The sequence below is a fragment of the Periophthalmus magnuspinnatus genome, chromosome 23 (genome assembly GCF_009829125.3).
Source record: "Periophthalmus magnuspinnatus isolate fPerMag1 chromosome 23, fPerMag1.2.pri, whole genome shotgun sequence".
Classification (NCBI taxonomy): Eukaryota; Metazoa; Chordata; class Actinopteri; order Gobiiformes; family Gobiidae; genus Periophthalmus; species Periophthalmus magnuspinnatus.
The window spans coordinates 17,539,250-17,566,581 of NC_047148.1; the positions used below are offsets into that span (position 1 = coordinate 17,539,250).

Here is a 27,332-nt window from a genome sequence, read left to right on the forward strand (position 1 = left end):
TCCACCTGCACTGTATAAAAAGGGTGCAACATGTGTATGGATGTACAGTATAGGCCTAGTTCTTTTCATTTTCCATATTGTGTGCAGCATTTAAACAGTGGAGTTTTGAGTTAGGTTACCTACATGAAATTTATGAAGCTTAAAATATGGCAAATGCATCTGTCAAAAATATGAATATGAATATGAATATTATTTTTTAGATGATTTTCTACTCAAATGTGTGGCCTGGGTGGAGAGGCTCAGCTGGCTCATTTAAATGTGGTGGGCAAAAAGCAAAACACAGACTAAAGGGAGCACTGGTCACGACACCTGACAAAGAGATGAATAATAATCAGAGCAGGTGATCTGGGGCTCAGTGGATGGTGATTCATGTTTTCCTTGTGACTATACAGTATGCCTTCGCTTCCCTGCAGTCTGGCGTCTAGGACTTTATTTGTAGTAACGTCATAGTATCTACTGCATTAACATCAGTAGGTTTGTATATAAACCTACTGGTATCTGGTTCCTGTTAATGAAAAATAACCAAGGGCTGGAACAGAGAAAGACGGAGAAGACGATCAATCTAGTGGGCTGCACCAGTGACTTGCTGCATCACAACATGTCCTGCGAATCAGGCTGCAGCCTCATCCGTCTCCATGGTGACAAAGCTTCCTCAGTACAGAGGAGGAGGAGACAGGGAGCAAGAAGAGAAAATATGGAAAGAGATGCCTGCTGGTAGAAGCGAGGTAAAGCCACGGGGGTCGAATCAATATCTTCTCCAATTTCGCAGTAAGGTTTTAAGCACCCTGGCACTGGTTCATTTAAAAGAGGCCAGCAAGGTGTTTTTTTGAGAAGGCACGCAGAGGAGACATGGAGGATGCTAGGGAAGGTGCATGGACTGCAAATGCGGGAGAACAATCTGCAGTGACAGTTCCTGAGCCTGGTGCATGGGCTGGGTGGTTGTGCTGAGCTCTTGTCATCTGTCAGGTAAACACCCTTTCTGTCAAACATGGGAGCATCCTTTAGAAAAACGCAACATGATGGAAATGAAGGAATACAGCGGCTAGATTTAACTGCTCGAAAAAGAAGTGGCGTTACAGATGGAGGGCTGATGGGATCTGCAGGTGGTTCGTACACGACAGGAGCCTTCGTGTGGTTCATTAAGTGTATAAATCTGTGTGTTAGCTTTAAATGGAGAACTAAGACTAACTGATTTATGATGGTTACACAGTGACTAATATATGAACCATACGCTTCACCATATTTAATTATTTCCATGCTGTTGATTATAAAACTACACTGACACTGCAAATGCCAGCTCAAATAGGCCTACACTAATGCTCAGCTATGTCACCCTACTTTTGTTAAAATACATATTTTTTAACGCCTTTGACTTTTGAGTCTATTATTTTAGTTTTCAGCAGTTAACCAGGTCCTGTCAAGAACAGGCAGAATATGACACCGTTACTATCATTGCTCTTTGATAAATAATATGGTATGATCAAAAGGCTTGTAACATGTAAGATTTTTAAATAGCTACTGCTGTTGTATAACATTCTTAAATAAGGGAAGGATTTATGATTACTTATATGTTATAAATCTGATCGAGCACTCATAAAGAGGAAGATTTAATTTTAAAAAAACCCACATTATAACTGTCTCTGGAGGAAGTCTCAAAAAAATCCTGCTGACTGCATCCCCCTGATGTCAGGTGGTTTATTTCTGTTCTGCCCACATTTATCAGGATGTTATATTTGTGTCAGAGCTGCTGTCCTATTAGTGTCACAGAGCTTTGTTTTTGTCACTTTAATAATAGGCTCCATTGACAATATCCCACTTTGGATCTTTCTTTACAACTGTAGCTTTTTGGACACTACAACCTAAATTGGATTTTTTTAGTGTGAACCACAAATTTTCATGAAACCATGAGGCAGCTTTCAATTTCAAGTGTTTCTGAAAGCTTCACATTGTGCTTCTAAGACTTTGATTCCCCTTTTTATCCAAAGTTGTTGGTTGTGTTTGTATATTTTAGTGGTAGAAATAGCAGTGATACAGACTCTTTAAATCTACTATTTTAACACGTCTACCAGGAAGGCTTCCTTATTGTGTCTTTTTTGTTGGGAATTGGCTTATTTTATTCTCATGATGTGAATTATATGTTTTGTTCAGTATGTGTAACCAGAACAAGCTGGAGTGTAGCAGGAGAAGGTGAATGTTTTGGTTTTGAGTGCTGATCTTATAAAAGCTTCACTAAAACCTGTGGCTTAAGTGGCTGAAGGCCATGCATTTTGAATGTACTGGATAGCACACACTTTTGTTATAGACACGGGAATATGATACCCATTCTTATATTCTTAAAACTGTCTCTCTCTTAATTATATCAATGGGCATGCTGGCTTGTGTTATAATTTAATTTGGTGCAGATAGTAACACAGGTAACACACACCTTAGCCCCATTGCACATAACATTTGTGGCCATCTCTTACCAACTTTGATGTAAATTTAAAAAAAAGAAAGAAAGAACACATTCATACATATTCCAATAACATTTTCAAGTAATGCAGTTATTGTAAAATTCATAATTTAGATTTTTCAGCAGTTCAGTTTAGTTTAGTTATTTTGTTTTAAAATTCAGATTCTTTTCACTTCTGTTTAACTTGTCAAGAAGCATTTAACATTTCAGAGGAAACTGAAAACTGAACTGCTTAACTAATACAGGAAGTATGCATTTAAGAACACATTTGTAGAAGTGTGAACTGCAGGGTTTCCAGGTTTAGATACATGTACAAGATATTTTGCTGTTTAGAGGAAATTATGTTCCTTTAATTATTGCAGACTTGATTTGAGAACAAATCTCTCAGACCTTTTTTGGATGTCTAGGTTCATTCCAGTGTGACACAATTTGACTTGCACAGTGTTTTATTGCAATCACTCTTAAGTCATTGTGCCTCTTATTAAGTCACTGCTGTCATGTGAGCCCAGTCTGGGGTCAGTTGTTGCTCCCAAGAGAAATGTCACTTTAACACGTTTATCTTTGCATTAAAGTAGTTGATTTCATTCATGAGGTGACAGTGTACTATCAATAAGCGTAGGTGTGCAGACTGTCAGAGCAGGGATTTAGGTTGGCGGAGGATTTGAGCGAGGCCAGTGGATTACCTGGTAATAGATCGAGTGGGCTAGAGGACATACACAGGAAGTGTTGTCTTGGACGTGGGTCAGAAAAGGAGGGGTTAATCCTTGAAGCAACGTTTTCCACTGTGATTCATTCATTCTGTTGGAAGCTAACCGTTAAAAACCCACTGTTGTGTCATCTTTTAGGTGTGGACACCAATGACTCCTGTCCATCTTTTTGACCATGTTTGTCGGGTTTTGAATTGAACCATCAGGCTCCTCTTCTACTCCTCCCAGTGTGGATCCAAACATAAAGACAAACCATGCTGATAAAGGAGTATCGCATCCCCATGCCCATGAGTGTGGAGGAGTACCGCATCGCGCAGCTCTACATGATCCAGGTAGGTGGTTTTATTCTTATAATGTCATACTTGGGATAATTTGTGCAGGATGTACGTTTGGTTGGAAGGTTTGTATGGATGCGGCTAGGTCACGAGTTGGTAGTGTCATAGTGTACGAGAACAAGAGGACCAGAGAAAGGGTCAGTGATCCTGTGTTGTTCTGCAAGCCAGCTGCTGCTCCATATGCCATGTGGATTATATTTGATTTCATAACAGTTGTTTCCAAGCAGAAACAGCCTTCTATCTGCTGTTGTTATGTGTTTTGGAAGTTCAAATGAGCAGTTTGTTTGCTTGAGGTTACTGTTAAAATATTATGGCATTTGACAGGAGCATATATCTCAACATAGACCACCAGAACAAAAGTATGTGTATTTCACTCTAGTGCAAGTTTTCATCAATTGATTCTAACATTACAAATGCTTTAAAGAGCGGCATAATGTATTTGTATCACGCTGACAGATCATTTGCCTGGCAAATCCAGAATGATCTCTGTATTTTTATACAGACTGATGCGGTGACCAGTCTCACATCTTTGTAAAGTATTGAAGAAGTGTGTACTCTGGATCCCAGGCAAACAGATAATGATATCCACCAAAATAGTTTTTAAATACTTTTAGCAGTATAGCTTGCAGTTCATTAGAGCAGCAGCACATATCCAGTGTCATGTGATTTGTCTGTTCAGCTTTTCAGTGTCACTGCCATCAATGCCAAAGCTGCCATTATCTTTTGTCTCTGTTGTGAAAATGGCGCAGAGCTGATCAATTTAGATGTTAACATAATAATCATGATTACTTAAATCATAACTGCAATTCTGATTATTCAGACTATTATTTTGTTAGAGGGAAGGCATGATCTCACAAATAAACTGTTGTTAATGTACTCTACAAGCTAAAATGTACAATCCATGAACAACTTTTCCACTCAAGGAAAAGTGTGCAGTGAGTTGAGAGTTAATGTTAAAAATATTGATTAGTAGATGTTTTTTTAACTGATTTGAGCAATAAGAAATATGATTATTTGCACTGACCCCTAATCAGAAGCCAAACATTTAACCTCATGTTACTTGCATTGCAAAATCATTCACTTTTTTATTTCTATGACCGCCTGACCTTAAATGAAAAGCATAGACCAGCGAGGTGATCCACCTTTTAGTGAGACTGTAGTTTTGAGGAGTGCAACCCAGATAGATGCTAACCTTGTGGTATCACATAAATTATTCAGGGCCAGTGCAGCCCAGGAGGAACAGGGTCCTCAGAGGAATCAGGCACATTACCATTTAACACGAGCAGATAACACTATTCCAAGCAAACCCTTCTTATGATTTCATATTGAGTACATTTTAATGGTTTTAGTTTTCGCTACTTGGATAAGAATGATATTTTTTGTACACATTTTTTCCTACAAGTGTTGCTCACAGTTTCCCCAAGGAATACTATTTCTGCTTGGACACTATCCATCCATTTTCTTCTGCTTTATCCGGAGCCAGGTCGTAGAGGCATGGAGGCAGCACCCAGTGGGGCGGGCCCGGAACACCTCTCTAGGGAGGCATCCAGGAGGCATTTGGAACAGATGCCTCCTGAATGCCACCTCAGCTGGTGCCTCTCTCTGTGGAGGAGCAGCAGCTCTACTCTGGGCTCCTTCCGTGTGACCGAGCTCCTCACCCGGTCGAAATACATTTTGACCACTTCTATCCGCGATCTTGTCCTTTTGGTCATTACCCAGAGCTCATGACCATAGGTGAGGAAGGAATATAGACTGACCAGTAAAGAGAGCCTTTTGACTCAGCTCTTCACCACAACAGTGTGATACAGCGATCACAACCTCATCTGCAAACAGCAGAGATGTGATCCTGTGGTCCCCAAACCGGACCCCCTCTGGCCCCTGACTGTGGCTACAAATTCTGTTCATAAAAACAATGAACAGAACCGGTGACAGCCCCGGACCTCGTGCCCCAAGAGCACCCCCAGAGTACACCCCGAGGTACACGGTCGAGTACCATCTCCAGATCCACAAAGCACATGTGGACTGGTTGGGCAAGCTCCCATGAGCCCTCGAGCACCTGATAAAGAGTATAGAGGTGGTCCAGTGTTCTGTGACCGGGATGAAAACCACACTGCTCCTCCTGAATCCAAGGTTCAACTATCAATCGGATTCTCCTCTCCAGTACCCTGAATTAGACCTTACTGCGGAGGCTGAGGTGTGATTCCCCTGTAGTTAGAACTCACCCTCCGATCCCCCTTCTTAAATAGAGGGACCACCACCTTAGTCTGCCACTGTCCCTGACCGCCACGTGATGTTGCAGAGGCGTGTCAACCAAGACAGATCCAACCAAGACCTCATCCACCCCTGGAGCCTTGCCACCGAGGAGCTTGCCAGCCAATTCAGTCTCCAGTCAATGCACTGTCTAGTACACCCCCCAGGAACTCTAAGAAGACCGGGTACTCTCCACTCCGTGACACTCTCGTTCACTGGGATGAACTCCAACATGTCATCCACACTAGCTTTCCGCCACTCCCTGTGGGCAACGCCAGAGAAGTGGAGGTCCAACCCCCCTTGAGGAGTTGGACGTTCCAACCCAGATGCTGTGTCTGTGAACTGGGTCATTGAGACACCCATCCTCACCTGCTGCTCAGTCCTCTTTACACCTATGAACATTTCTGGTGGTGAGCCCAAAAGGAGGGCCCACGTCACTCTGTGGGCAAAGGTCTGGCCAGCAGGTTCTTACATTCAAGCTCCAACCCCAGGCCCGGCTCCAGGGTCTAGTTCCTGTTTGCAATGTGAGACCCTACCATAGGGGCATAATGTCCCGGGCAACATAGTTCATAAGATCCTTCAGGTACGCAAACTCCCCACCACAATAAGGGGGCAGTTCAAGGTGAAAATACAAAAAATAAAAAAACAAGAAAATAAAAAATAATCAAAAAATAATACAAATCTGAAGATTATGTTAGAGACACACTGATAGACTCATAGAAAGCAGGTTTAGTAAAAGTAAGAGCCTGAAACAGATCCACTAATGCTTGACTATGCTATGTTTCCTACATATCAGTAACATGTTGTTCCCAAACAAACATTTTCATATTTTTTTCTTGACTATGCTAGATGAACAGTCTTTAGAGTGTGTTTTTTTGTGAAATTATGTGATGATTTCTGACACACGGATGGCAAGTTTCAGAAGAAATTTTAGTGTTAACAATGCTGAAAGTGTGTCCAAATTCTATCTCTTTAGGTCAGACTTTGACCTAATCAAGGAGCAATAATGTGAGTAATGCTTTTGCACAATTGTATCTTTGTATATTGTAAAATAAAGAACACAGTGGATAAAGTCTAAAAGTAGCTTTGATTTCAATTGATTTTTTGCTTGTTTTTTTCTGACTCCTTAAAAGTGAAGTGCTCTCCTCAGCAGCATACACAGCAGCATCCTCTGTGCACAAATGTATTGAGTTGACATAGAAAAATCGAATGTTATTCCCATGAGACTGACCTACTGTAGTTAGGTTGCTGACAGCGGGACTGCACATAGACAGTTTGATTATTTTAAACCTGATGGAATATGTTGCTTTAGCAGACAAGAGCTTCCAATTGCATTTTGTTGAAGCTATCATGAAGCAAGGTGAACTACATATACTTAAGATGCTCTAGTTGGTACTTGACTTCATCTTCTATGGCTGTGGAGTCTGGGACATTTGCACTAAAACCAATCTCTGCTCAGTACCACTGCAGAACAGATGCAGACTTGTGGAGGGTGATTTGAGGCTCTTAGCTCCTCACCTAAATTACATTACCTGCTTGATTACAGACATTTTCTAGCTGTTTGCCTCCCTTGACCGTCATTACAGATATCAGCTCCCTCAAGTAGTGCTGAGAGGGCCTCTGTGTTTGATCTTAAGTCTCATTCTTGACCTGGAGCATCCCACACTTGCTGTTAATAATGATCAGGCTCATCTGTATTCACATGGCTCTGTTCCTTGACCTCTAGTCCATTGCAGTAAAAGGAATAAAACAGCTTTTCAATCAGCTCTTAGCAAACAGGAGAAAGGGTTCATTGTCATTTTATTCACACTGATCTCTGTACCAACTGCTCCAACAACATGCAAACCCAGTGTATAAAAAGTAGTCACACGACATCACAACATCCCTCCAAGTAAATAATTAACAAAAGATCCAGGAACTTTGGGTAGCTAATCCCTAACAAACAATAATACGGTTCAACATTTATGGATAAGTTTGGTTATTTCTTCCAAAAACAATAAATCTCCCACACAGTTATATAGTACCCTGCCCTCCATCATGACATCACAAAATTGTACAACATGAATGCAACGTCTGTATGATTTTCCATCTGGACTGAGCTGTTCAAAATTAAATCAATATGACCAAAAGGAAAATTGGGAAAATCTAGTCCCTTGAGTATGTTCATAAATTGATGAATAAATGGGACTTGGCTTATTCTAATCTACTCTTATTACATGGCACGTTGGATAATCTTATAGTGTTATGGTTGGTGTCATGCCTTAAATAATATAATCCTGGTTTTGGTTGTGGGAGTTATAATATATGGGTTCATCCAGTTATTGTCCCTAGGGTTTCTTCTTATTTTTTCTATCAAAGGGGTCTTATATGAGCCTCTTACCCTTGGCACCAAACAAGTCTATTTATGGGCCTGCTTATTAGTAGATAATTTGTGACTGCTAAATTTAGGAAATGTTAAATAATAAATGTTACTGAATTTTTTTGCTCCACTCAACCATGAATAGCTCATTACACAGTCATAGTATGTTTACAAACTGATATCATCCAGCAGCTGTGAGCTTAGACAGAGCAGACTCTTAAAGGATTTGTAAAGTAACCATCTGTTGCAAAGTGGAGGAGAAAATTAGATACTGAGTTGAAAGTGAAATTACGGTATCACTTCTGATACTCGGAAAAGAAACACAAACATTTTTGAGGCTGTTGTGTGATCCATTATTTTGGAAATAACTGAAGAGTGCATTGTAAGACCAAATAGACTTTCTTAGACTTTATTTTGCTATAACCATGATGTAGCTATAACCCATCGCAAATTCTTGTCTTGTTGTGTTTTTACAGAAAAAGAGCAGAGAGGAGAGCTGCGGTGAAGGCAGTGGTGTGGAAATCCTAGAGAACAAGCCTTATGAGGATGGGCCCGGAGGTTCGGGTCAGTACACACACAAGGTCTATCACATCGGCAAGCACATCCCCTCCTGGTTCTGTGCCATCTTGCCTCAGGCGGCCCTTCGAGTGGAGGAGGAGTCGTGGAACGCTTATCCATACACACGCACACGGTGAGAGCCCAACAGTTACTTATAAAATACATTCATTTCATATGATCATCACCCAATAAAACGTCCTTGAGCTACTATTTAATTAACATTACGTTGTAATTACATACTTTAGGAAACATTGACCTTGTGGATAATTATTTATGGGTATATGTGCATATGTGTTTATATGCATGTGTAAGCATACATATAAAGTACTATCTCTTTCCACTTGTTTTCATAGAGCATAAAAGTAGGTGGTACTCTTTTAAAAGTGCAACTCTTTTTTGTATTATTTGGATATTACTGTTGTATTATTACTGAAAACAAAAGTGCAAAATAATAATTATTACTGCAAAAACTAGTATAACTCAATGCTTTGAGTAAACGGAAATGGTCGGCAGACACGTGTAAAACTATTTCTGGTATTACATTCCATTATTACAATAACCTAGCTAAAATCGTTTTTTTAATTTCACTTAGCAATTTATTTTTTGATTTTCAGATACACATGTCCGTTTGTGGAGAAATTTTCAATAGACATAGAAACATATTACAAACCTGACACAGGAAATCAAGTGGACGTCTTCAATCTGTCCTCTGCTGAGAAAAGAGTAAGGACAATAGGTAAGTTTAAACATCACCAAAAACATACACAAACAGTAAGACAATGCACTTTCTTATGACGTATGTGTGCTTTAACAAATGCTTCCCTTTGTTTCCTTTTGAACAGATCCCATAGACATAGTGAAGGACTATATTGCCCCACATGAGTACTTAGTGGAAGAGGACCCTAAACTCTATCAGTCACTCAAGACCAAGCGGGGGCCACTATCCGAGGACTGGATTGAAGAAATCAACCAAAATCCAGGCCAGAACCCAGTCATGTGTGCCTACAAGCTCTGCAAAGTGGAATTCAGATACTGGGGCATGCAGTCCAAGATTGAGCGCTTTATACATGATGTTGGTAAGTGTTTTAGATATAAAAATTCTTTATAATTGCTGTTAATATATCTTTCTATAATTTGTAACTAATTATTTTTAATGAAAAGTGATGAGCTTATGAGAGATGAACCAGTGAGAAATCAGAACATGTTTAACGGTTGAGAGCTGTGTTTTAGGGATAATAGAGCCTGTAGATCAGACAGATAAAACTGCAGGCTGGCTCCATTTCCTGCCACTTTGGGCTTTATTGCTCTAATTTGAGTTCACTGCCTCTTTCAAAGCCTTTTTCCTTATTTACTTCTTTTTCTAGTTCATCATTGTGTATGTGCCATTTGATGAAACCTGTTGTTCGTCTGCGTTCGTCAGGTCTGCGTAGAGTGATGGTGCGGGCCCACAGACAGGCGTGGTGCTGGCAGGATGAATGGTATGGACTGACCATAGAGGACATCAGGCTGTTAGAACTGGAGACCCAGCTGGCCTTAGCTAAAAAGATGGGCCAATATAGCCTGAATGAGGAGGGAGGAGGAGAGACAAATGGCTCTTCTCTAACTCCAGACCAGGAGCAAGGAGCAGGGACAACGGGACCATCCTCTGAAAATGAGGGAGGTGCAACTAAAATGGTGGAATCACTGGAAACAAGAGGAGAACTCACTAAACAGTGGTCGACGTCTTCCAGGTCCTCCAACCGCTCGTCCAAGAGAGGAGGTTTGTGTTATATTCCTCAAAGAAAACACAATTTCTTTGTTGTTTAATAGAGACAGTCTCAAAAGTTCTATAAGATATATTATTTATTATTTAGAGATGAAAAATTCTAATCCCATGTACATACTGTGTATGTACTGTATCACTTTTCTTAACGCAGGAAGTCCCTCACACCAAAGCATATCTGAATGGAGGATGCAAAGCATTGCTCGTGACTCAGAGGACAGCACAGATGACGAGTTTTTTGATGCACATGGTAAATCTCAATGAGTTTAGTAACGAGCACAGTGTACAATACTTTTTACTTCAGTTAAATATTGATATTAATCATTTACTGTATGTTTTACAAAGCAGTATATTTGAAATTAAATTTAATTCACAAATCATGTTAAGAGGCACACCAGCTCAAGTATAACACAATTTTATCTTTTCATCCCCCCTATTTATCCTTTTTTTTTATCATACAGAAGACTTCTCTGACAATGAAGAAATATTTCCCAAGGAGATTACAAAGTGGAGCTCAAATGACCTGATGGATAAAATGGAAACAATAGAGGTGGATGAAGCACAAGGTGGGCACCTCACTTAGTAGGTAAGCTGTAATGTAATTGTTGGTGATTTAATGTTGTCTTCTTTTGTCCACATAGAAACCTTGTATCAGGATTCACAAGGGGAGTATTCTGTCCTAAGTAATGAGGAGACACATATAGATGTATGTTTTATTTTGATATTATATTGATTCATTAAAATATGACGAATCTATAAAATGTCTTATTTTTGCATCATCCAGGACTGTTCATCTCAACAGTGTCTTCAGGCATCCAAGATTCATGTCCTCGTTTTGGTCCTTCATGGGGGAAACATTCTGGATACTGGCTCTGGTAAGATTAATGACACATTTTTTTAACCAGATACCTTTTACAATTCGAAACATATTGCAAAAAATATATTATGGTCAATTCTCAGGGGACCAGAACAGTAAACAAGGAGATGTCAACACTTTGAGTGCAGCTTTTGACACTGTCATGAGGGTTCATTACCCCACAGCACTGGGCCGTATTGCCATTCGGGCAGTTCCATGCCCTGCGATTTGTGTGGAGGCATTCTCTCTTGTCTCAAAGTAAGGAAATATTTCTGGCTGATTTTGTGATGGTCGTTTCTGTGGTTTATTGTTAAGTTATTTTGTTTGTTTGTCAGCCTTAGCCCCTACAGCTATGATGAATCCTGTCTATCCAGTAGTCAGGACCATATACCACTGGCTGCACTGCCCCTGCTGGCGACGTCGGCCCCCCAGTACCAGGACACTGTAGCTACAGTGATCTTGCGAGCCAACCAGGTGTACAGTGACTTCATCAAGTCTTTAGAAGGGGCTCCATTTACTGGACAAGTGAGTAACAGTAACACAGCGAAATGGTCATGCATGAGTGCTTATGTTGTCTTTTCATGAACGTATATCTTGTCTGTTTGGCAGGTTTGTGTTATTGGGGATTGTGTTGGCGGGATCTTGGGCTTTGACGCTCTCTGCAGTAGCTCAATAGTTGTCTCTGAAAGCCAGAACAGCAGCAGACGAGGCAGTACCATCAGTGTGCAGGTAAGAATATCTCTATCTTAATTAAGGATTTTATGAACAAACCATTAATTGATGTCTGTCTTACAGGATACAGACCTCTTGTCCCCAGGTATTGTGATAAACAGCATCTCGCCATCTTCACCAACACTGGAAGGAAGTCGACATCTCAGCAGAAGCAATATTGACATTCCTCGAAGCTCAGGGCAAGATGATCCCAAGAAACAGCTCCCTCGCAAACGCAGTGACTCCTCCACATATGAAATTGACACCATCAAGCACCACCAGGCTTTTCTTTCCAGGTTAGGCCGCCGGAAATAAACGTTTCAAATTCACATCTGCGAAGACCTCTAAGTCTGTGTTTGTGTGTGAGCAGCCTTCACTCCAGTGTTCTCCATGGGGACACGGGATCACGACGCTCCAGCAACAGCACTATGCTGGAGGGAGGCTCTCTGGGGAAGTTTGACTTTGAGGTGACAGACTTCTTCCTGTTTGGATCTCCTCTAGGACTGGTGCTTGCATTGAGGAAGACTGTGGTGCCCTCATTAGATGGTATGGATATGTTTAGTTTTGTTTTACTAATAGTGAAAGAGTCTAATCAGTAGTAGTAGAGGAAAAAAGAAGGAGTAAGTCTCATCTTTTGCCATTTTGAGTTCAGCCCCATACACTGCGGAATATATTTAGTAGAATAACTTTGTCTGGATGAAGTTGAAGTTAATAGAAATGCATTATAGCAGGTGTCATAGTTTAGGGGGTGGGTTTGTGATCTCAGATGCTCAACTATTTTCAAGATTTACAACAGAAATAAAAATAACTCTGAAACACAGAGATCACAAAAAAGTTAAAGTCTTCTGGCATGACAATGTGTTGTCACCGCTGTTCAATTCAACATCTGTATAATTTAGGCAAAATAATGGTTTCAAATAAATGTTCTCAAATTATAGTTATAAAAAGTCAACAAAAAGTCTCACCAGAGCTTTAAGCAGTGGTTCTCAAACAAGATATTTGGTTGTCATTAGGCCTAAAATGTGAAGACAAAATATACTGCGTTCCAAATTATTATGCAAACATTTTTCTCTGATTTTGCCAAATTGTCAATATAAATGACTCATCATAATTTTCAAGTCATCAACCTTTAAAGTACAATTTGAATGTTATTGAACAAACCTCCCTATGATAACAGTATTTAAAAATAAAAACTTAAAATGCACTGTTTCAAATGCATGAGGTTCAAACCATGTTATTGCTGTAAACAACTGAAAATGTGTATTTTTCAATTAGAAGCATGACTATATTACTAAAATTTCTAAAAGAACTATTTCAATCAAAACATTTGAACAGGTCAAGTTACATTTTAACATAGGACCCCTTATTTGATAGGAGCTTCACAATTCTTGCATCCATTGAACTTGTGAGTTTGTGGAGAGTTTCTGTTTGAATTTCTTTGCAGGATGTCAGAATAGCCTCACAGAGCTGCTGTTTGGATGTGAACTCCCTCCCACCCTCATAGATCTTTCGCTTGAGGATGCTCCAAAGGTTCTCTATAGGGTTGAGATCAGGGGAGGATGGGGGCCACACCATGAGTTTCTCTTCTTTTATGCCCATAGCAGTCAATGATGTAGAGGTATTTCTTGCAGCGTGAGATGGTGCATTGTCACGCATGAAGATGATTTTGCTATGGAAAGCACGGTTCTCCTTTTTGTACCATGGGAAAATGTGGTCAGTCAGAAACTCCACATACTTTACAGAGGTCATTTTCACACCTTCAGGGACCCTAAAGGGGCCAACTATCTCTCTACCCATGATTCCGAACCAAAACATGACTCTGCCACCTCCTTGCTGACGTTGCAGCCTTCCTGGGACATGGTGGCCGTCCATCTACCATCCAACGCTCCATCCATCTGGACCATCCAGGGTTGCATGGCACTCATCAGTGAACAAGACTGTTTGAAAATTACTCTTCATGTATTTCTGGGCCCACTAGGGCCGTTTCTGCTTGTGAGCATTGATTAAGGGTGGCCGATTAGAAGGTTTATGCATAACTGCCTCTGGAGGATCCTACATCTTGATGTTCGTGGGACTCCAGAGGCACCAGCAGCTTCAGATACCTGTTGGCTGCTTTGCAATGGCATTTTAGCAGCTACTTCCTTAATCCGATGTATTTGTCTGGCAGAAACCTTCCTCATTGTCCCTTTATCTGCATGAATCCATGTGTGCTCTGAATCAGCTTAAGTTTTTGTGAAATATCTAAGGTTTTTATACCTTGTCCAAGGCATTCAACTATTTCACACTTTTCGGCACTAGAGAGATTGTTTTTCTTTCCCATATTGCTTGAAAATGGTGGTCTGTTTAATAATGTGGAATGTCCTTAAGTAGTTTTTCCTTTAATTGAACTTACCTGGCAAACTAATTGGCAACAGGTGTCTGAGATTAATTTCACTGACCCAAAGAGCCCTGAGACACAATCCATGTGTTTCACTGAAAAACAAAAATTTGACCTTTATGACACTTAAACACAATTTGCATAATAATTTGAAACGCGGTGTAAATATTTGTATTGTGTTCATGCCTCTGTCTAGTGTCAGCCCTGCGCCCTGCCTGTCAGCAGGTTTATAACCTGTTTCATCCTGCTGACCCCTCTGCATCGCGGCTGGAGCCCCTCCTGGATAAGCGCTTTTACCTGCTCCCACCCTTTAACATCCCACGATATCAGCGTTTTCCACTGGGGGATGGTCATTCAGCACTGCTTGGTGAGGTTTCCATTGTAAACTAATTGATGTAACCATAATCTGTGTAACATTGTGTAGTATCTCATATTGACTCTTATCTTATTTGGCACATTTTCTCCTGGTTCACTGCACCTGCAGCTGAAACAGTGCAGAGTAATCCACAGCTTCTGATGGATTCTGGGAGTGGAGTCGCCAACCGCCTCCAGGATGGAGCCATCACTGAGACCTCTATTCCAGTGCCTGTGCTAAACTGGCAGGTCACACAGCCCCCAATAGACTGTGAGTACTGTGTGGAGTAACCTTGTGATTCATATATTTTGCTGTGTAAGTGTAACACAAAAAACAAATTTGAATCACCATTTTAAATTACAAATAACTTTTTTGTTTGTTCTTTTTAGTGGATTTGCTTCATTCTCACTCATACTCTGATGGCCCGTGCCCATCCCCTGGGGTGCCACACCTGCGTTGCACCCGTAGAGCCAGTGAGGCCAGCATTGCTAGTCAGGTGTCAGGCTTAGCTGACTCATATACTGCATCCAACATTGCCACAAGTAAGTTGGCCCCTGCCCTGATTTGTTGACTAAAGCAGGTTGTGTAGGACTGTACATTTACATGTCAATATTCTCATCTGCCTACTTGAGCAAGCACACTTGAGGTAAGCCAGTCTAAAAGGTCCAGTCTGCTCACCCATCTGGCCCTGCCCTACCATAAAATAATGCGCACACCGTCACCTCGGTTACGCAAGAAAATTGCTCAGGTGTTCCTCAAACACAACGGTGTGGAGTCACAGTCAGGCACGGCGCCTGCCTCGGACCTGACCTCTGACCCTGCTGATGTCACCTGTGACCTGACAGATATCAGCTCCAACCCCCCATCACCAGGTGTACTGAAGAACATAGAGCAAGGTAGCCTTGGAGCTGTAGTAGACATTAGAAAGGCATCCTCTTCTCCTTTGTTTTCAATTACCTGACTGCTCTGATTTAGTTGTCTTATAGCTGACAAACAGCCATTAGATCCTCAATACAAGTGCTATAGCCCTCTTACTCTCTGAGCTATGCACTTTGTGTTCTAAACCAGTTCTGCTCAATATCACTTTATTCTTAGACTAGAATCTAGACTCTAGATTCTAGAGTGTCCTGAGTGTTCTTACTTCTGATCTACATTAGATTCCCTGATTTTCAACTTGTATTGTACCTCATGTAGATATGTTCATTAGTGCTTTTAAATATGTTAATGTGTTTTTGTTTTTGTTTGCCTAGTTGCTTCGCGCTGGTGGGGCAGTAAGAGGATGGACTACGCCCTGTACTGCCCTGATGCACTGACGGCGTTTCCCACAGTGGCCCTGCCTCATCTCTTCCATGCCTCCTACTGGGAGTCAACTGATGTAGTGTCTTTTCTCCTAAGACAGGTAAACACTCAAGACACAATGTGTTTAACCATAATGTGCTGCAATGCTGTCTATTTAATTTGCTAATATTTAATTTACATATTTTAGTACGGTTATGTTACTGTGCTTTTAGGTAATGAGACATGAAAACTCTAGCATTCTGGAGCTTGATGGAAAAGAGGTGTCTGAATTTACTCCTTCAAAACCTCGGGAAAAGTGGCTTCGCAAAAGAACTCATGTTAAGATTCGGGTATGTAGCTTGTTCCAGATAATGTACTGCCTTTACTGACTGTAGGAAATCCAAATCATTGTCTTTTGTTTTCTATATTTAACAGAATGTAACAGCAAACCACAGAGTTAACGATTCTGTATACTCAGACGACGGGCCCCAGATGGTAACAGGACGATTTATGTATGGCCCTCTAGACATGGTTACCCTTACAGGAGAGAAGGTAGCTCATCTATCCAAATATAGAAGTTATAATGATGTTTAGTGTCACATGGGGTCTGTGACAAACACATGAGCACTTGTTATTTTCTGACTGGTAAACTCATGTCTGTATCTTGTAGATTGACATTCACATCATGACCCAGCCTCCATCCGGAGAATGGGTTTATTTTGACACTGAGCTCACCAACAGCAGTGGACGTATCTCTTATGTAATACCTGAGTCCAAGAGACTTGGCATCGGTGTATACCCTGTCAAAATGGTGGTGAGGTAGGTGTTCACTTTCTATTCTGCTACTTGTTAACAGCCATATTCTTGACTCTTCTTCTTTGGCTTTTGTAACAGGGGAGACCACACATTTGCAGACAGCTATCTCACCATCATCCCACGGGGAACAGAGTTTGTCGTATTCAGTATTGATGGATCATTTGCTGCCAGTGTTTCTATAATGGGTAGTGACCCAAAGGTTCGGGCTGGGGCAGTGGATGTGGTGAGGTAAGATGCAGATAAATCATCTCATTATAAACTATCATTATATAATATTATGTCATTATAAGTAATATCAGCATGAGGCAATGCATGATGCTTATCTGTCATAATCATAGTTCATCTGTTTCATGACACTCAAATTGAGAAGTCAATTACATTGACTTCTCAATTTCTTCTGGAAATATTTTTAAAAAGCAACCCATACATTACATTGTACAAACTACCTGAAAAGACATCTATTTAGTTTATAAGACATTGATATAGGAGACACAATGTTACCCCCACAATGTTGGAGGGGCCGATAGCACAGATTGGCAGCCTCGCTTCCGTCAGCCTGCCCTAGGGCAGCTGTGGCTAGAATAGTAGCTTACCATCACCAAGTGTGTGGAAATGAATGAATAATGACTATAGTGTAGCGCTTTGAGAGGCTTTGAAAAGCGCATTACAAGTGTAAGCCATTATTATTATTATTATTATTATTATTGTGCTTAGGCTGCTAATTCACTGCCTTCTTCATCCATCCTGATTCATTTACATTTGTCTTATAAACTAAACAGTTTAAAGATGACATAATAAATACTTTTGGATTAATTATTTAAGTATGTTGTTTTGCAGGTACTGGCAGGATTTGGGGTATCTGATAGTATATGTCACAGGACGTCCCGATATGCAGAAGCAGCGAGTTGTAGCTTGGCTTTCTCAGCATAACTTTCCTCATGGGATTGTATCTTTTTGTGATGGACTGGTTCATGACCCTCTTCGACACAAAGCCAACTTTCTCAAGTCCCTGATCACAGAGGTAAAAAAGGACTTTGCATGTTTTATTTATAAATGTAATTTTGTCTAAGAAACATTCCTCTTTCATCCAGGCCCACATGAGGATCTTTGCAGCATATGGTTCCACCAAGGACATCTCTGTGTACTCTTCTCTTGGGGTCCCACCATCCCACATCTACATAGTCGGCCGACCAACAAAGAAAATGCAGCATCAGTGTCAGGTATGGTTCTCATACTGCACATGAAGTTCACTCTAATATTTCTTAATGGCTTAATATCTTCTTTTGCAGTTTATTTCTGATGGGTACGCCTCTCACCTGTCCCAGCTGGAGTACAATCAGAGGTCTCGACCTGCCAAGTCGGCTAGTACACGCATGGTCCTCCGCAAAGGCAGCTTTGGCTTGAACGCAGCTGGTGGGGACTTTCTGCGCAAACGAAACCACATATTTCGCACCATTTCTTCACAGCCTGGTGGAACAGGGCCAGGCTCGCCCAGCCAGCCAGGCCGTACCGAGAGGACTCAGAGCCAATGTGAAGGGGAGCGAGACCGAGGGGTCAGCACGGCTACTCAAAGGAGCATGAGCATTGCAGCAGGCTGTTGGGGCCGCAGTGGCAGCACCAAGGAGGGCAGCGGGGGTCTATTGGGTCCCAAGTAAGGATTAAGCTCAGATAGTGTTCCATCATGATCCCTGAACAAGAAAGAAAGCCGAATTGTGTTTTCAGAAGATTAAAAGGAGGATGAATAAATCATCCAAAGGGAGTGGATATGTGAGAAAAAGAAAAGACATTTCTGTAGCATGACTCTTTTTAAGAACACAAGTAAAACATTCATTTCCCATTTATTGTAAGCCTTAAACCGATAGAATGGGAACTCCAGTTTCTGCACACAGATGCTATCATGAACTCAGGACATCAGCAGAGCCACTTTTATGAACACTCATAGTGTGTTTAGGGCCAAATCCTTCAGAAGCCAATGCTCACATTTTCTGCAGATATGGTTACTTTTGAGAAACCCCTTCAAAAACCTTTAAAAATAGAACAAACTCAAAAATCTGAAAATGAATGCTTGTTTGAATGATGAGGCACTTTTCTACCAAATTACAACAGATTTATAACAAAATGAGTATATTGTTTGCATTTATGAAAAGTGAACTCTTTGAATTTGGTCACATGACTTCTTTTATGGAATCTGAGCTAATATACAAAGTAGAAATAGTGATGCAAAACACATGTTTACAAGTTGTAGGTTGTTTCCTTGACATGGTCTATTTTATCTCTTAAATGGGCAAACAATAGATATTCCTATAGCAAGAAATATAATTACACTTTAATCAATTCATTACTCACCATGCACCCCATCTCCAAAGATTGCCTATATACTGTATATTTAAATCAGTTCAAATGTCTGTGCTTGAGTCATGATACAGGTGCTTGTGCCTGTTTCACTGAACACTGAGAGACCAACATGATGTTTGACTCGAGGTCCTGATGGCCCTTATATTCAGATGGACAGGAAACAACTCAGACTCTGTACAGTCCACTGCAGTGATCCCTTTACATTCTTGCTTGCAATACCTCTGATCCGTCCAGTGGTGGGTTTTTGTTTGCCGGGTGCTGCTGCTGGGAGACATCCCCTGACTTTTTGCTCTTGAGACAAAAAGGACACAGATATATTCTGAAAGCCAACAGATTTATTTGGAAATGATGGCAGTGGGGCCTTTGCATAGACTTCCTTTACAGATACAGAAGCTCTTTTCATTTTTGACCAAATGATTGACAGGCCAGTTGCTAAAGTGCTGACTTTCAAAGTATAATTGGGTGGGTACTTTTCAGAAGAGGTAGGTAGTATGTGATGTCAGTTTGTCTTTTCTGTATTTCCAGATGAAGAGGCCATCTCACATCTCCAACCTCAAGTCTGTATACAAAGTATAACGACCATGTGTTAAGGGTTTGTGGAGCTTTTGTTTACAATAATTTCACAAGATATAAGATGGAAATCAGTTTCCACCCTTAATGAGCAACCCAAAAACCAAATGCATATTTTATTACTGTAGGCTCAACTTTGTAACCTCATTGATATTTTTTGCACTAGTTTACAGTAAAGTGATACTGTAGTTATTACCATTTCATGTTGCTACACTTAACATATTTGTAGTGCATGGCAATTATTATATTTCAGGGTTTTGTTTTTTGGAGAAATTCAGAAATGTACATTATGTGCGGGCTTGAAAAGGAGGTAAATGTGCCAAAAAAAAGTATACTTTTAGAAGTGAAAATATGTTTAACCTTGTAAGAGGGGCTCAAAAATAAGAATATTTTAATTAATACATTTCTAATTCATGTAATCTTAAAGAAAAAACGGTAAAGTCAAGCCAAGATTGAGCATGTTGCTGCAGTCGTGTCCAAAATACTTGAATGAGCATATGTCAGTATACTTTTGTATTTTGTTTTCATTGTGCTCTTAAAGGAAAGGTCTGAATGCAAAGTTATTGAGCCCCTCTGATTAAGATGAATGTTTGTCCATTTGATGCTGTTCACAAGAAGTGGGCTTTTGTTGTACATAATGTAAAAATGTACATTTTATTGTATGTACGTATGACTAACATGGCTATTTATTTATCTAAGCCCATGATGATACTATGACAATATCAGGTAAATTATATTTGAATTATGTAGCATTTTATTCATCACTGGCAGTAATTAAATCTATGGACCAACTATTTATGTTTTTTATCATTATTTTAGCAGCAGTACTTCATATTGCAGTAATGCAAAACCACAGGACTGAAGTGACCATGTGCAAACCTGGTGATGTCGCTTGATTGTCGTCATGGTGTTCCTAAGCCATACTGTGGAACATTCCAGGCAAATCAATAACATCTCCATGAAGACAAGCAGGTGATACACCACCAAAAAAGATACATAGTGCACATTCAAATCAGTGTCAGAACTAATGGTAATGCATGGTAAGTGAAATCAAACAATACTGCAGCTTCTATCGCCCAGCTGTTGTTTGTAATTCAGCCTTAAATCTCATGACCTATAATATGTACATATACTGTGTATTTATGTGTGTGCTTCTACTGATTTCACTATCAGTAAATAAACAGAGTAGTAGGCATTATGGATTTGCAGGGTTAAGAGCAGCTCTTAAAGATGTTAATTTCATTTAGGCCATTAAAGGTGTATTATTTAAGATGTTTTTATTAAGTTGCCTCATTATTAATTTAGATATTTATTTATCAATATTTCTTAATGACATTGTGGTCAACAAGATCGGCATTAACAACTTAAGGTTTGAAAGGGCTGAGTATGTGCAAGCCAATGAATGCACTGTGGTCAAGTATTCGTTTTCTGAGTTGTTTACTAAAAACATTTGTTTTATAGACCTCAGTGGAAAAACACAAAAATGGCACACAATAACAATGTGTTATTTTTTATTATGACAAATGAGTTCACTCTATTCTCTTTGCGCATCAATGATTCCAGTTTCCATTCTGCTCTCGGGCGTGACTGCAGTGCCCCTCACAGGTCAACCAGTGTAATGATTTTTTTCTAAAGTTGTGTTTATAATTGTCATCATTTCCTAACTTCACACGGACACAAACATCTTGTTTTGGCTCATTTTACACACAAAGACCACATGCCCTAATCATGCCCTTAGACAAAGGTATATAGGCAAGATTAAATTAAATTTGATTCAAAATTTGACAAAAACAGTTTTGAATCAATTAAGCAAAATAGCTTGGAAATTTGTGCAGGAATCATTAAAATTACATTTCTTCAATTGAAGCACTTGTGATGGAACATAAATTAATAAGTTGTGGCCAAAAATGTTTTGTCAAATTGAAAAGATGATTTAAAAACAAAAACTGTACAGCAGAATTATAAACAGAGGCATTAGGATTTTATCATAACAGCTGAGAAATCTCAGCTCTTTCACAACAACAACTCTGTTGGTCATGCCCTCTCTGAGGACAACTTAGTCTTTAAAGAAATTTCATATCATATCATTTCATACAGTGTTTGTGTGTTCTGTCTATAGTGCACGAGGCCTCTTTGGGGTGATCTGTTTGCTAGCCTGCTCCTCCTCCTGCAGTGCACAGCGGAAAGACTTGACTTTGTCTGAAACAAAACACAATTACAGATTATACTGGGAATGTATCAATGTAAAGTGCAGTCTTGATCACTTTATCTTACCTCTCAGCTCAGTGAGAATGTCTATTTTCTGATCCAGAATTTGCTCAAGTTGAGTTGCATATGATTCAACATCATAGTCCACCTCCTCTGTCATTTCTAAAAGTACTTTTTCATCTTCTAACCAACGAATAGACTCCTGTGAACACATTTAAGCTTTGTAAGTCCATGCAGCTCAGATTTACTCAGATAAAATGTATATAGCTTGAATTGTTTACCTGAAATACAGCCCTGTGGTCCTCAAGAACCTGCTCCTCCATTTCCACAAGCTGAGACACAGCCTCATGGAAAGTGAAGAGCTGTGGGGAAACCTCCTCTTCCTAAAACCACAAAGCAGGTTTCAATGTACGGCATCTGGTCCCTTATAGATCCTACAAACAAACTAGTAATTCTAAAACTGATTTTGGTCTCTGGCTTTGATCACAGCTGCTGCCTGACAAATGAATGTCTATGAACATGTTATGCTTACATTCTGCTCACAGAGCAACTTCAGATCATCTCTCTGTGGGGAGCTGCCAACTCCCCACTGGGCCTCCAGCACCTCCAGCTGGTTGATGTGTCCTGGCTGACGACAGTCCATCGCTGCCAGAGGATCCACTGTGAGATCCTGGACCCTGAACACAAATAGTGCAGCAGTCACCACCACTGAGAAGCGTCAGATACAGATTCTGTGCTGTTTTCTATTACAGTAAATACATTTTCTAAAAGGTTTACTAGTATAAATCCTGTATTGTTTGTTCAGTATAGTCAATCAGGATAGGTCATACTCATAAGTAGGTGACAACTCAGATCGTCCTCCTCCTCCGCTCTGTGTGAAAGGAATATCTGAAGGACTTATGCCAAACTCTTTGACCCTGAAAACACAGCAGATTTAAATGAGACAATACAACACAAGGACAACAGGCTGTCGTTAACCCCACAGGTTTACCTGTTGGCATATCTCAAAGTGTTCAAAGTGTTTTCACAAGAGGCCATTCCTGGGGAGATTGTAGCAATCTGAAAAATAAAAACAATCAATAGCCTCTTGACCACACTTAAGATTTGAAGTAAAATGGTGGTCATTGTTTTTGCCATACCATGCAAGTCCTAGAGTTTTCCCCAATGAAGGAATCTCTCAGTACTTGAGTTAATTTGCTTGCTCTAAATGGAGTGTGGGGTTTGTTTCGTCCTAGAGCCCGAATACACTCCTGAAAGCGGGAAATCAAAAGAATGATAGATATATCAGCAAAGATGTTAAAAAGTACAGCACTGAGCAACACACCTTCAGGGCCAGCAAACTCTTGTTGATCTCAGCTCCTTCAAGCCGAGTCTGGCGGTCTGCACTGGATGTGTCGGCTCCCCTCTCGTTTCCAGCCAGATCGATAAGAGAAAACTTTCCGTGCATCTTTCCTCGTCTGCGCAAAATGATCTGGAAAATGGCATGGCTCCTGGAGGAATGGGCATTTGCTGATGTCTGCCCAGAAGTCCTTGGGAAAATCATATTAATTATTTCCCACAGCCAATAAAGACATCATATACGATAGCTGCGCTGAAGGATACCTGCAGCTGTTTCCTACTTCAATTAGTTTCAGGACGTCTTCTGTGCATTTGACCTCTCTCTCCTGTAGACCCACCACCTGGACTTGCTGCTTCCCATCCTCCAACACCCTCAACTTGGCCTTATGATTCAGCAAGTCAAACACCTTAAAGACAAAAGCAGCTGTTTATTAAAATAATATATTCATATACGGTACATAAATATAGATATGTATAAAATGTGTATACCAACCTTACCGCTGTAGATTTCAAAAAAAGTGGCAAAGACCTGAAGATCTAACTTTTTGTAGTTTGGCTTTTTCAACATGTGAAAGACATCTCTGGCTGAAAAGAAATACATACATAACATAATACATATATATACAGACACACACACATACATATATATACAGACACACACACACACACACACACACACATACATATATATATATATATATATATATATACAGACACACACACGCACATACATAAGCTAAAAAAAACATGAAATGATTAATGATTATGAAATAACTCACCTGACAGAGCGTAGATTCCTTTAGAGCAGTCCTGGTTCTTCCCTGAGAAGTCTCCACCCATTGTCTGAAGGATAGTTATTATTAAGTACTGTCATTTACAACATATCAGACCCAGAAACTTTACTTACATGTGTTTTTCCACTTCCAGTTTGTCCATAAGCAAAGCAAGTCGCCATTCCTCTTTCAAAAATGGTCTCAACCAAAGGCTGGGCTGTAAACCTGACGATCACAGTTGATGTTTGAAATCATGACTTTTTTTTTTTTATCCTCAAAAAGACAATAAAATCCATACCTGTAAACCATTTCATTTGTGGAGTTCTCATCAAAAGCGTAGTCAAAGCGAAATGTTTGGTTCTCCAAGTAGCGCGTCAGGTCAACTTTTTGCTTGGGTTCATGAACCATAACAACATCTCTACTTGGGATAGTGATGACATCTAAGTCCTTCACTGATAGCTCTAAACAGGGCGCAGTTTAGAGAAAAGTGTTACATTCACTATGTAAACCAAAAATGTCAATAATCAAAAAGCTACCTTTTTTATTCAATGGTCGAGCTCGTACACACACACATATTCTATGCTCCTCAATCTAAAGCGTACAATACAGTTTTTGGTCTAAACTTCAATAGTTCATCGTAAAGAAACATAAAAAAATGACAATACTGTTTATTAGTTTGACTTACCAGATCATTGGAGGTTAGGGGCCTGTAGTCGAGACTGGCTCTGAAGTCTCTGATCATGCACATAATTTCATAGTTGGGTAAATTGACATCCACTTCCTGGAAAAGAAAGTGTTAAATAATTTGAATCACACAACAATGGAAAGTGGACGTTCCTCAAAGTCATACTTGGGCCCTCTTTTCTCTGAGTTCCTGTTGCTGAAGTCGTCTCTTCTCACGTTTTTCTTGAAGTTTTTCCACCTCTTTTACACAATTTGATTTCCTCCGAGCTGTAAAGTATAAGCCAGAAAATGAGACAAACAACACTAAAATAATATAAACCATGAGATTCAAATAGTTTCTTTCTAATGGTAGTGTTTTTTGCATACAAAAACCACTACACTCCAGTTGAAAGTATGTCTGTTACCATTTTGCTGCTGTATTAGTGTTTGGTTGAAGGCCGATTGTGGCGCGATCGCTGGTGGAGGAGGCTCTGAGACTTGGCTGTGTTGACTTGGCCGGGCCCGGGTTGTTCCTACGGCAGCAGCTGAGAGGAAATAATCACAATAACAAATTTGTGACAATAATGCAAAATAATATTACTGCAAACTAAAACAAAAATCCAACTGTAAATCAGCAAAACTTACCTCTGTTCTCCCGAGGTACGTTTTCAGCTTTAGGTATTGCTGTAACTCGTCTTGTCTGTAGAATAGAACAAATTATCATATTATTCAGACTGTGTAATAAGCTGAGAACTGAATGTGAGTTTGCAGTATGCCAGAGTATGCTGTAGGTACGTTTAACTATTTTTGAATTGTGCTCAGTTGCGTGTAACGCAGTGGAGTGAAATAGCATCATGGAATAGTGTGACCTTGTATATTTGCAATGTTTATGTGTTTTATGACCAAGAGTTTAGCTATGTGAGGCTAGGAATATGCAAAATGAAGCAATAAGAAGGACAAAATGTTTTGAAAAAGATTTTGTTTTTGGATTCTGACCTTGGGAACCTTGCTGACTTTGGGAATAGAGGAAGGAGGAAGTTGAGTCTCTGGGCTCTGTGCTATCTCATCATCAGGGGCCACATTTGGATTCAGAGAAAAGATGCTTTCAAGGTCAATCTGGATAAAACAAAAGAAACTTTAATGATGCAGTTTTCAGCATACTTTACCACATGTGGGTATATGTGGGTATATAGACCTCTTTGCCTTTGGTGTCCCCATTCTCGATCCACTCCACTGTCACGCTCTCATTGTCCTCATGCAGTGATGTGACCATGGCCTGATGTATTCTTCCTGCAGAGGGAAAGACCAGGAGAGACTGTGATTCTCATCTAGTTCAAAGATGCATGGACTATTGCTTTGTGATATGTGCTTCTTGAACCATACATTGCAGCATTGAACTCATGAATCTATACGATATTATCAAAACATTTCAACTAAATTAAGAAGCTACACACAACTATTTAGTCAATGTTTCACTCAGTTACTTTTAAATAAATATATTGATGCTTCTGGGTGTGGTCTCTGTCAAAAGATCTAATATTCATCGGCTTTTTCAGTATATTACAAAGCTTTACACATTGAATAACATAAATCATCAGTATTAAGCAGTAGGGTGCAGCGAAGGCGTCTTAAAAGTCGTGTATTTCTTGTGATCCTGAGACCATGAAGAAAGATGCCGCAAAAGGGGAGAGGCCCCGGCATCAGCGGCACAAACGGCGGCCCCCACAAGATCATTCAGTGCAGCTATAAACGACAATCAGACCATTTTATCCACCAAAGAACCACAAGACAAGGCACAGATGCTAACAGATGTTACGATAATTGACAAGATAACAATTTAAATGAATGGATCTGATTCGCTGAGCCGGTGATCACTCAGTTCGTAACGACGGGGAAACTGATGCGTTTATTTCATGGTTAATTCTACGGTTATATCAGCTCTAACGACATACAGGATGGACTGGCCAAATGCGGTTTAAATAAAATGATCATTTTGCTAGCTAGCACAGAGCACTTGCTTGCGGCGGATGGTTGCTGCTCTCATCCGGACGAGCCGGATGGAGAGCCGTGTGGAGAGCCGTGTGGAGAGCCGTGTGTGCGGGCAGCTAGCGCACGTACCGTCGCTCCGTTTTATCTCCACATAAATCCCCACGAAGATTTTTCCAAAAATCCCGGCCATCTCTCCAGCCGGATATTTGTGTGCGGTTTGGGGAACGCGGGATGGGTCCAGGATGTGCCGCGGCTCAGAGTGAGGTCACTGACGGTCAGACAGGAGGCAGCACAGGCACTGCGCATGCGCGGGAGTGGCCAGCAGCAGGACCACAGCATCTTCCTCATGGAGGTACAAATATAAATCTGTGATCTTCCTCCGTGCACTGACTATAAATGCACAACGTCAATGGCCCTTACACAAAGCAATTAATTATAGATCCATCAAAATAAACCCACCAGATTAAATTGTAGTTTTTTAGATTGTATGAGGGACACTGTGAGTAAAGACTGTTGTAGCTTATATTTAACTGTTAAATGAATACATTTTTAATTAGATGTACGAGAATAGTGAAATCTGGTTCTTGCCCCATCTGGGAGTATGACACCATCACATTTTA

At 40.3% G+C, this 27,332-nt stretch overlaps 2 protein-coding genes across 3 annotated transcripts; one reads left to right on the plus strand and one right to left on the minus strand.

Annotated features, from left to right (window-relative positions):
• Window positions 1-3,304: 3,304 nt before the first annotated feature.
• Window positions 3,305-20,527, plus strand: LOC117391799 (membrane-associated phosphatidylinositol transfer protein 2-like). Of its 2 annotated transcripts, XM_033989712.2 has the most exons (26): window positions 3,305-3,491; window positions 8,580-8,794; window positions 9,276-9,397; window positions 9,504-9,737; window positions 10,082-10,420; window positions 10,578-10,673; window positions 10,885-10,989; window positions 11,065-11,129; window positions 11,208-11,298; window positions 11,384-11,537; window positions 11,615-11,804; window positions 11,889-12,008; window positions 12,075-12,286; window positions 12,361-12,536; window positions 14,564-14,734; window positions 14,852-14,992; window positions 15,112-15,264; window positions 15,355-15,618; window positions 15,973-16,121; window positions 16,234-16,350; window positions 16,436-16,552; window positions 16,671-16,819; window positions 16,895-17,044; window positions 17,654-17,837; window positions 17,908-18,036; window positions 18,106-20,527. In XM_033989712.2, exons 1-26 carry the CDS (start codon window positions 3,414-3,416, stop codon window positions 18,469-18,471), a joined length of 4,287 nt encoding a protein of 1,428 aa, XP_033845603.1. In that variant the 5' UTR covers window positions 3,305-3,413; the 3' UTR covers window positions 18,472-20,527. The 2 variants fall into 2 exon arrangements, with proteins under 2 accessions (XP_033845603.1, XP_033845602.1); XM_033989711.2 differs by lacking the exon at window positions 15,355-15,618.
• A 709-nt stretch (window positions 20,528-21,236) lies between these two features.
• On the minus strand, window positions 21,237-26,976 carry LOC117392288 (kinesin-like protein KIF2A). The gene is made up of 21 exons (XM_033990341.2): window positions 26,842-26,976; window positions 25,919-26,013; window positions 25,720-25,839; window positions 25,369-25,423; window positions 25,149-25,268; window positions 24,911-25,011; window positions 24,746-24,841; window positions 24,597-24,651; window positions 24,359-24,521; window positions 24,195-24,285; window positions 24,067-24,130; window positions 23,781-23,872; window positions 23,552-23,694; window positions 23,274-23,478; window positions 23,089-23,199; window positions 22,941-23,008; window positions 22,780-22,866; window positions 22,482-22,626; window positions 22,231-22,332; window positions 22,016-22,151; window positions 21,237-21,940 (listed from the first exon to the last, which is right to left on the minus strand). Exons 1-21 carry the CDS (start codon window positions 26,900-26,902, stop codon window positions 21,855-21,857), a joined length of 2,196 nt encoding a protein of 731 aa, XP_033846232.1. The 5' UTR covers window positions 26,903-26,976; the 3' UTR covers window positions 21,237-21,854.
• Between the last annotated feature and the right edge of the window lie 356 nt (window positions 26,977-27,332).

Excerpts from the sequence above, each read along its gene's own strand:
- LOC117391799 (XM_033989712.2), top strand. The coding sequence starts at position 3,414 with ATGCTGATAAAGGAGTATCGCATCCCCATGCCCATGAGTGTGGAGGAG. Across the intron at positions 11,538-11,614 it reads GCATTCTCTCTTGTCTCAAA|CCTTAGCCCCTACAGCTATG; the intron begins GTAAGGAAATAT and ends TTTGTTTGTCAG. Across the intron at positions 17,838-17,907 it reads TCAAGTCCCTGATCACAGAG|GCCCACATGAGGATCTTTGC; the intron begins GTAAAAAAGGAC and ends TCTTTCATCCAG.
- LOC117392288 (XM_033990341.2), bottom strand. The coding sequence starts at position 26,902 with ATGGCCGGGATTTTTGGAAAAATCTTCGTGGGGATTTATGTGGAGATA. Across the intron at positions 26,014-26,841 it reads GGAGATAAAACGGAGCGACG|GAAGAATACATCAGGCCATG; the intron begins GTACGTGCGCTA and ends TTCCCTCTGCAG. Across the intron at positions 22,627-22,779 it reads GAGTTGTCACCTACTTATGA|GGTCCAGGATCTCACAGTGG; the intron begins GTATGACCTATC and ends ATTTGTGTTCAG.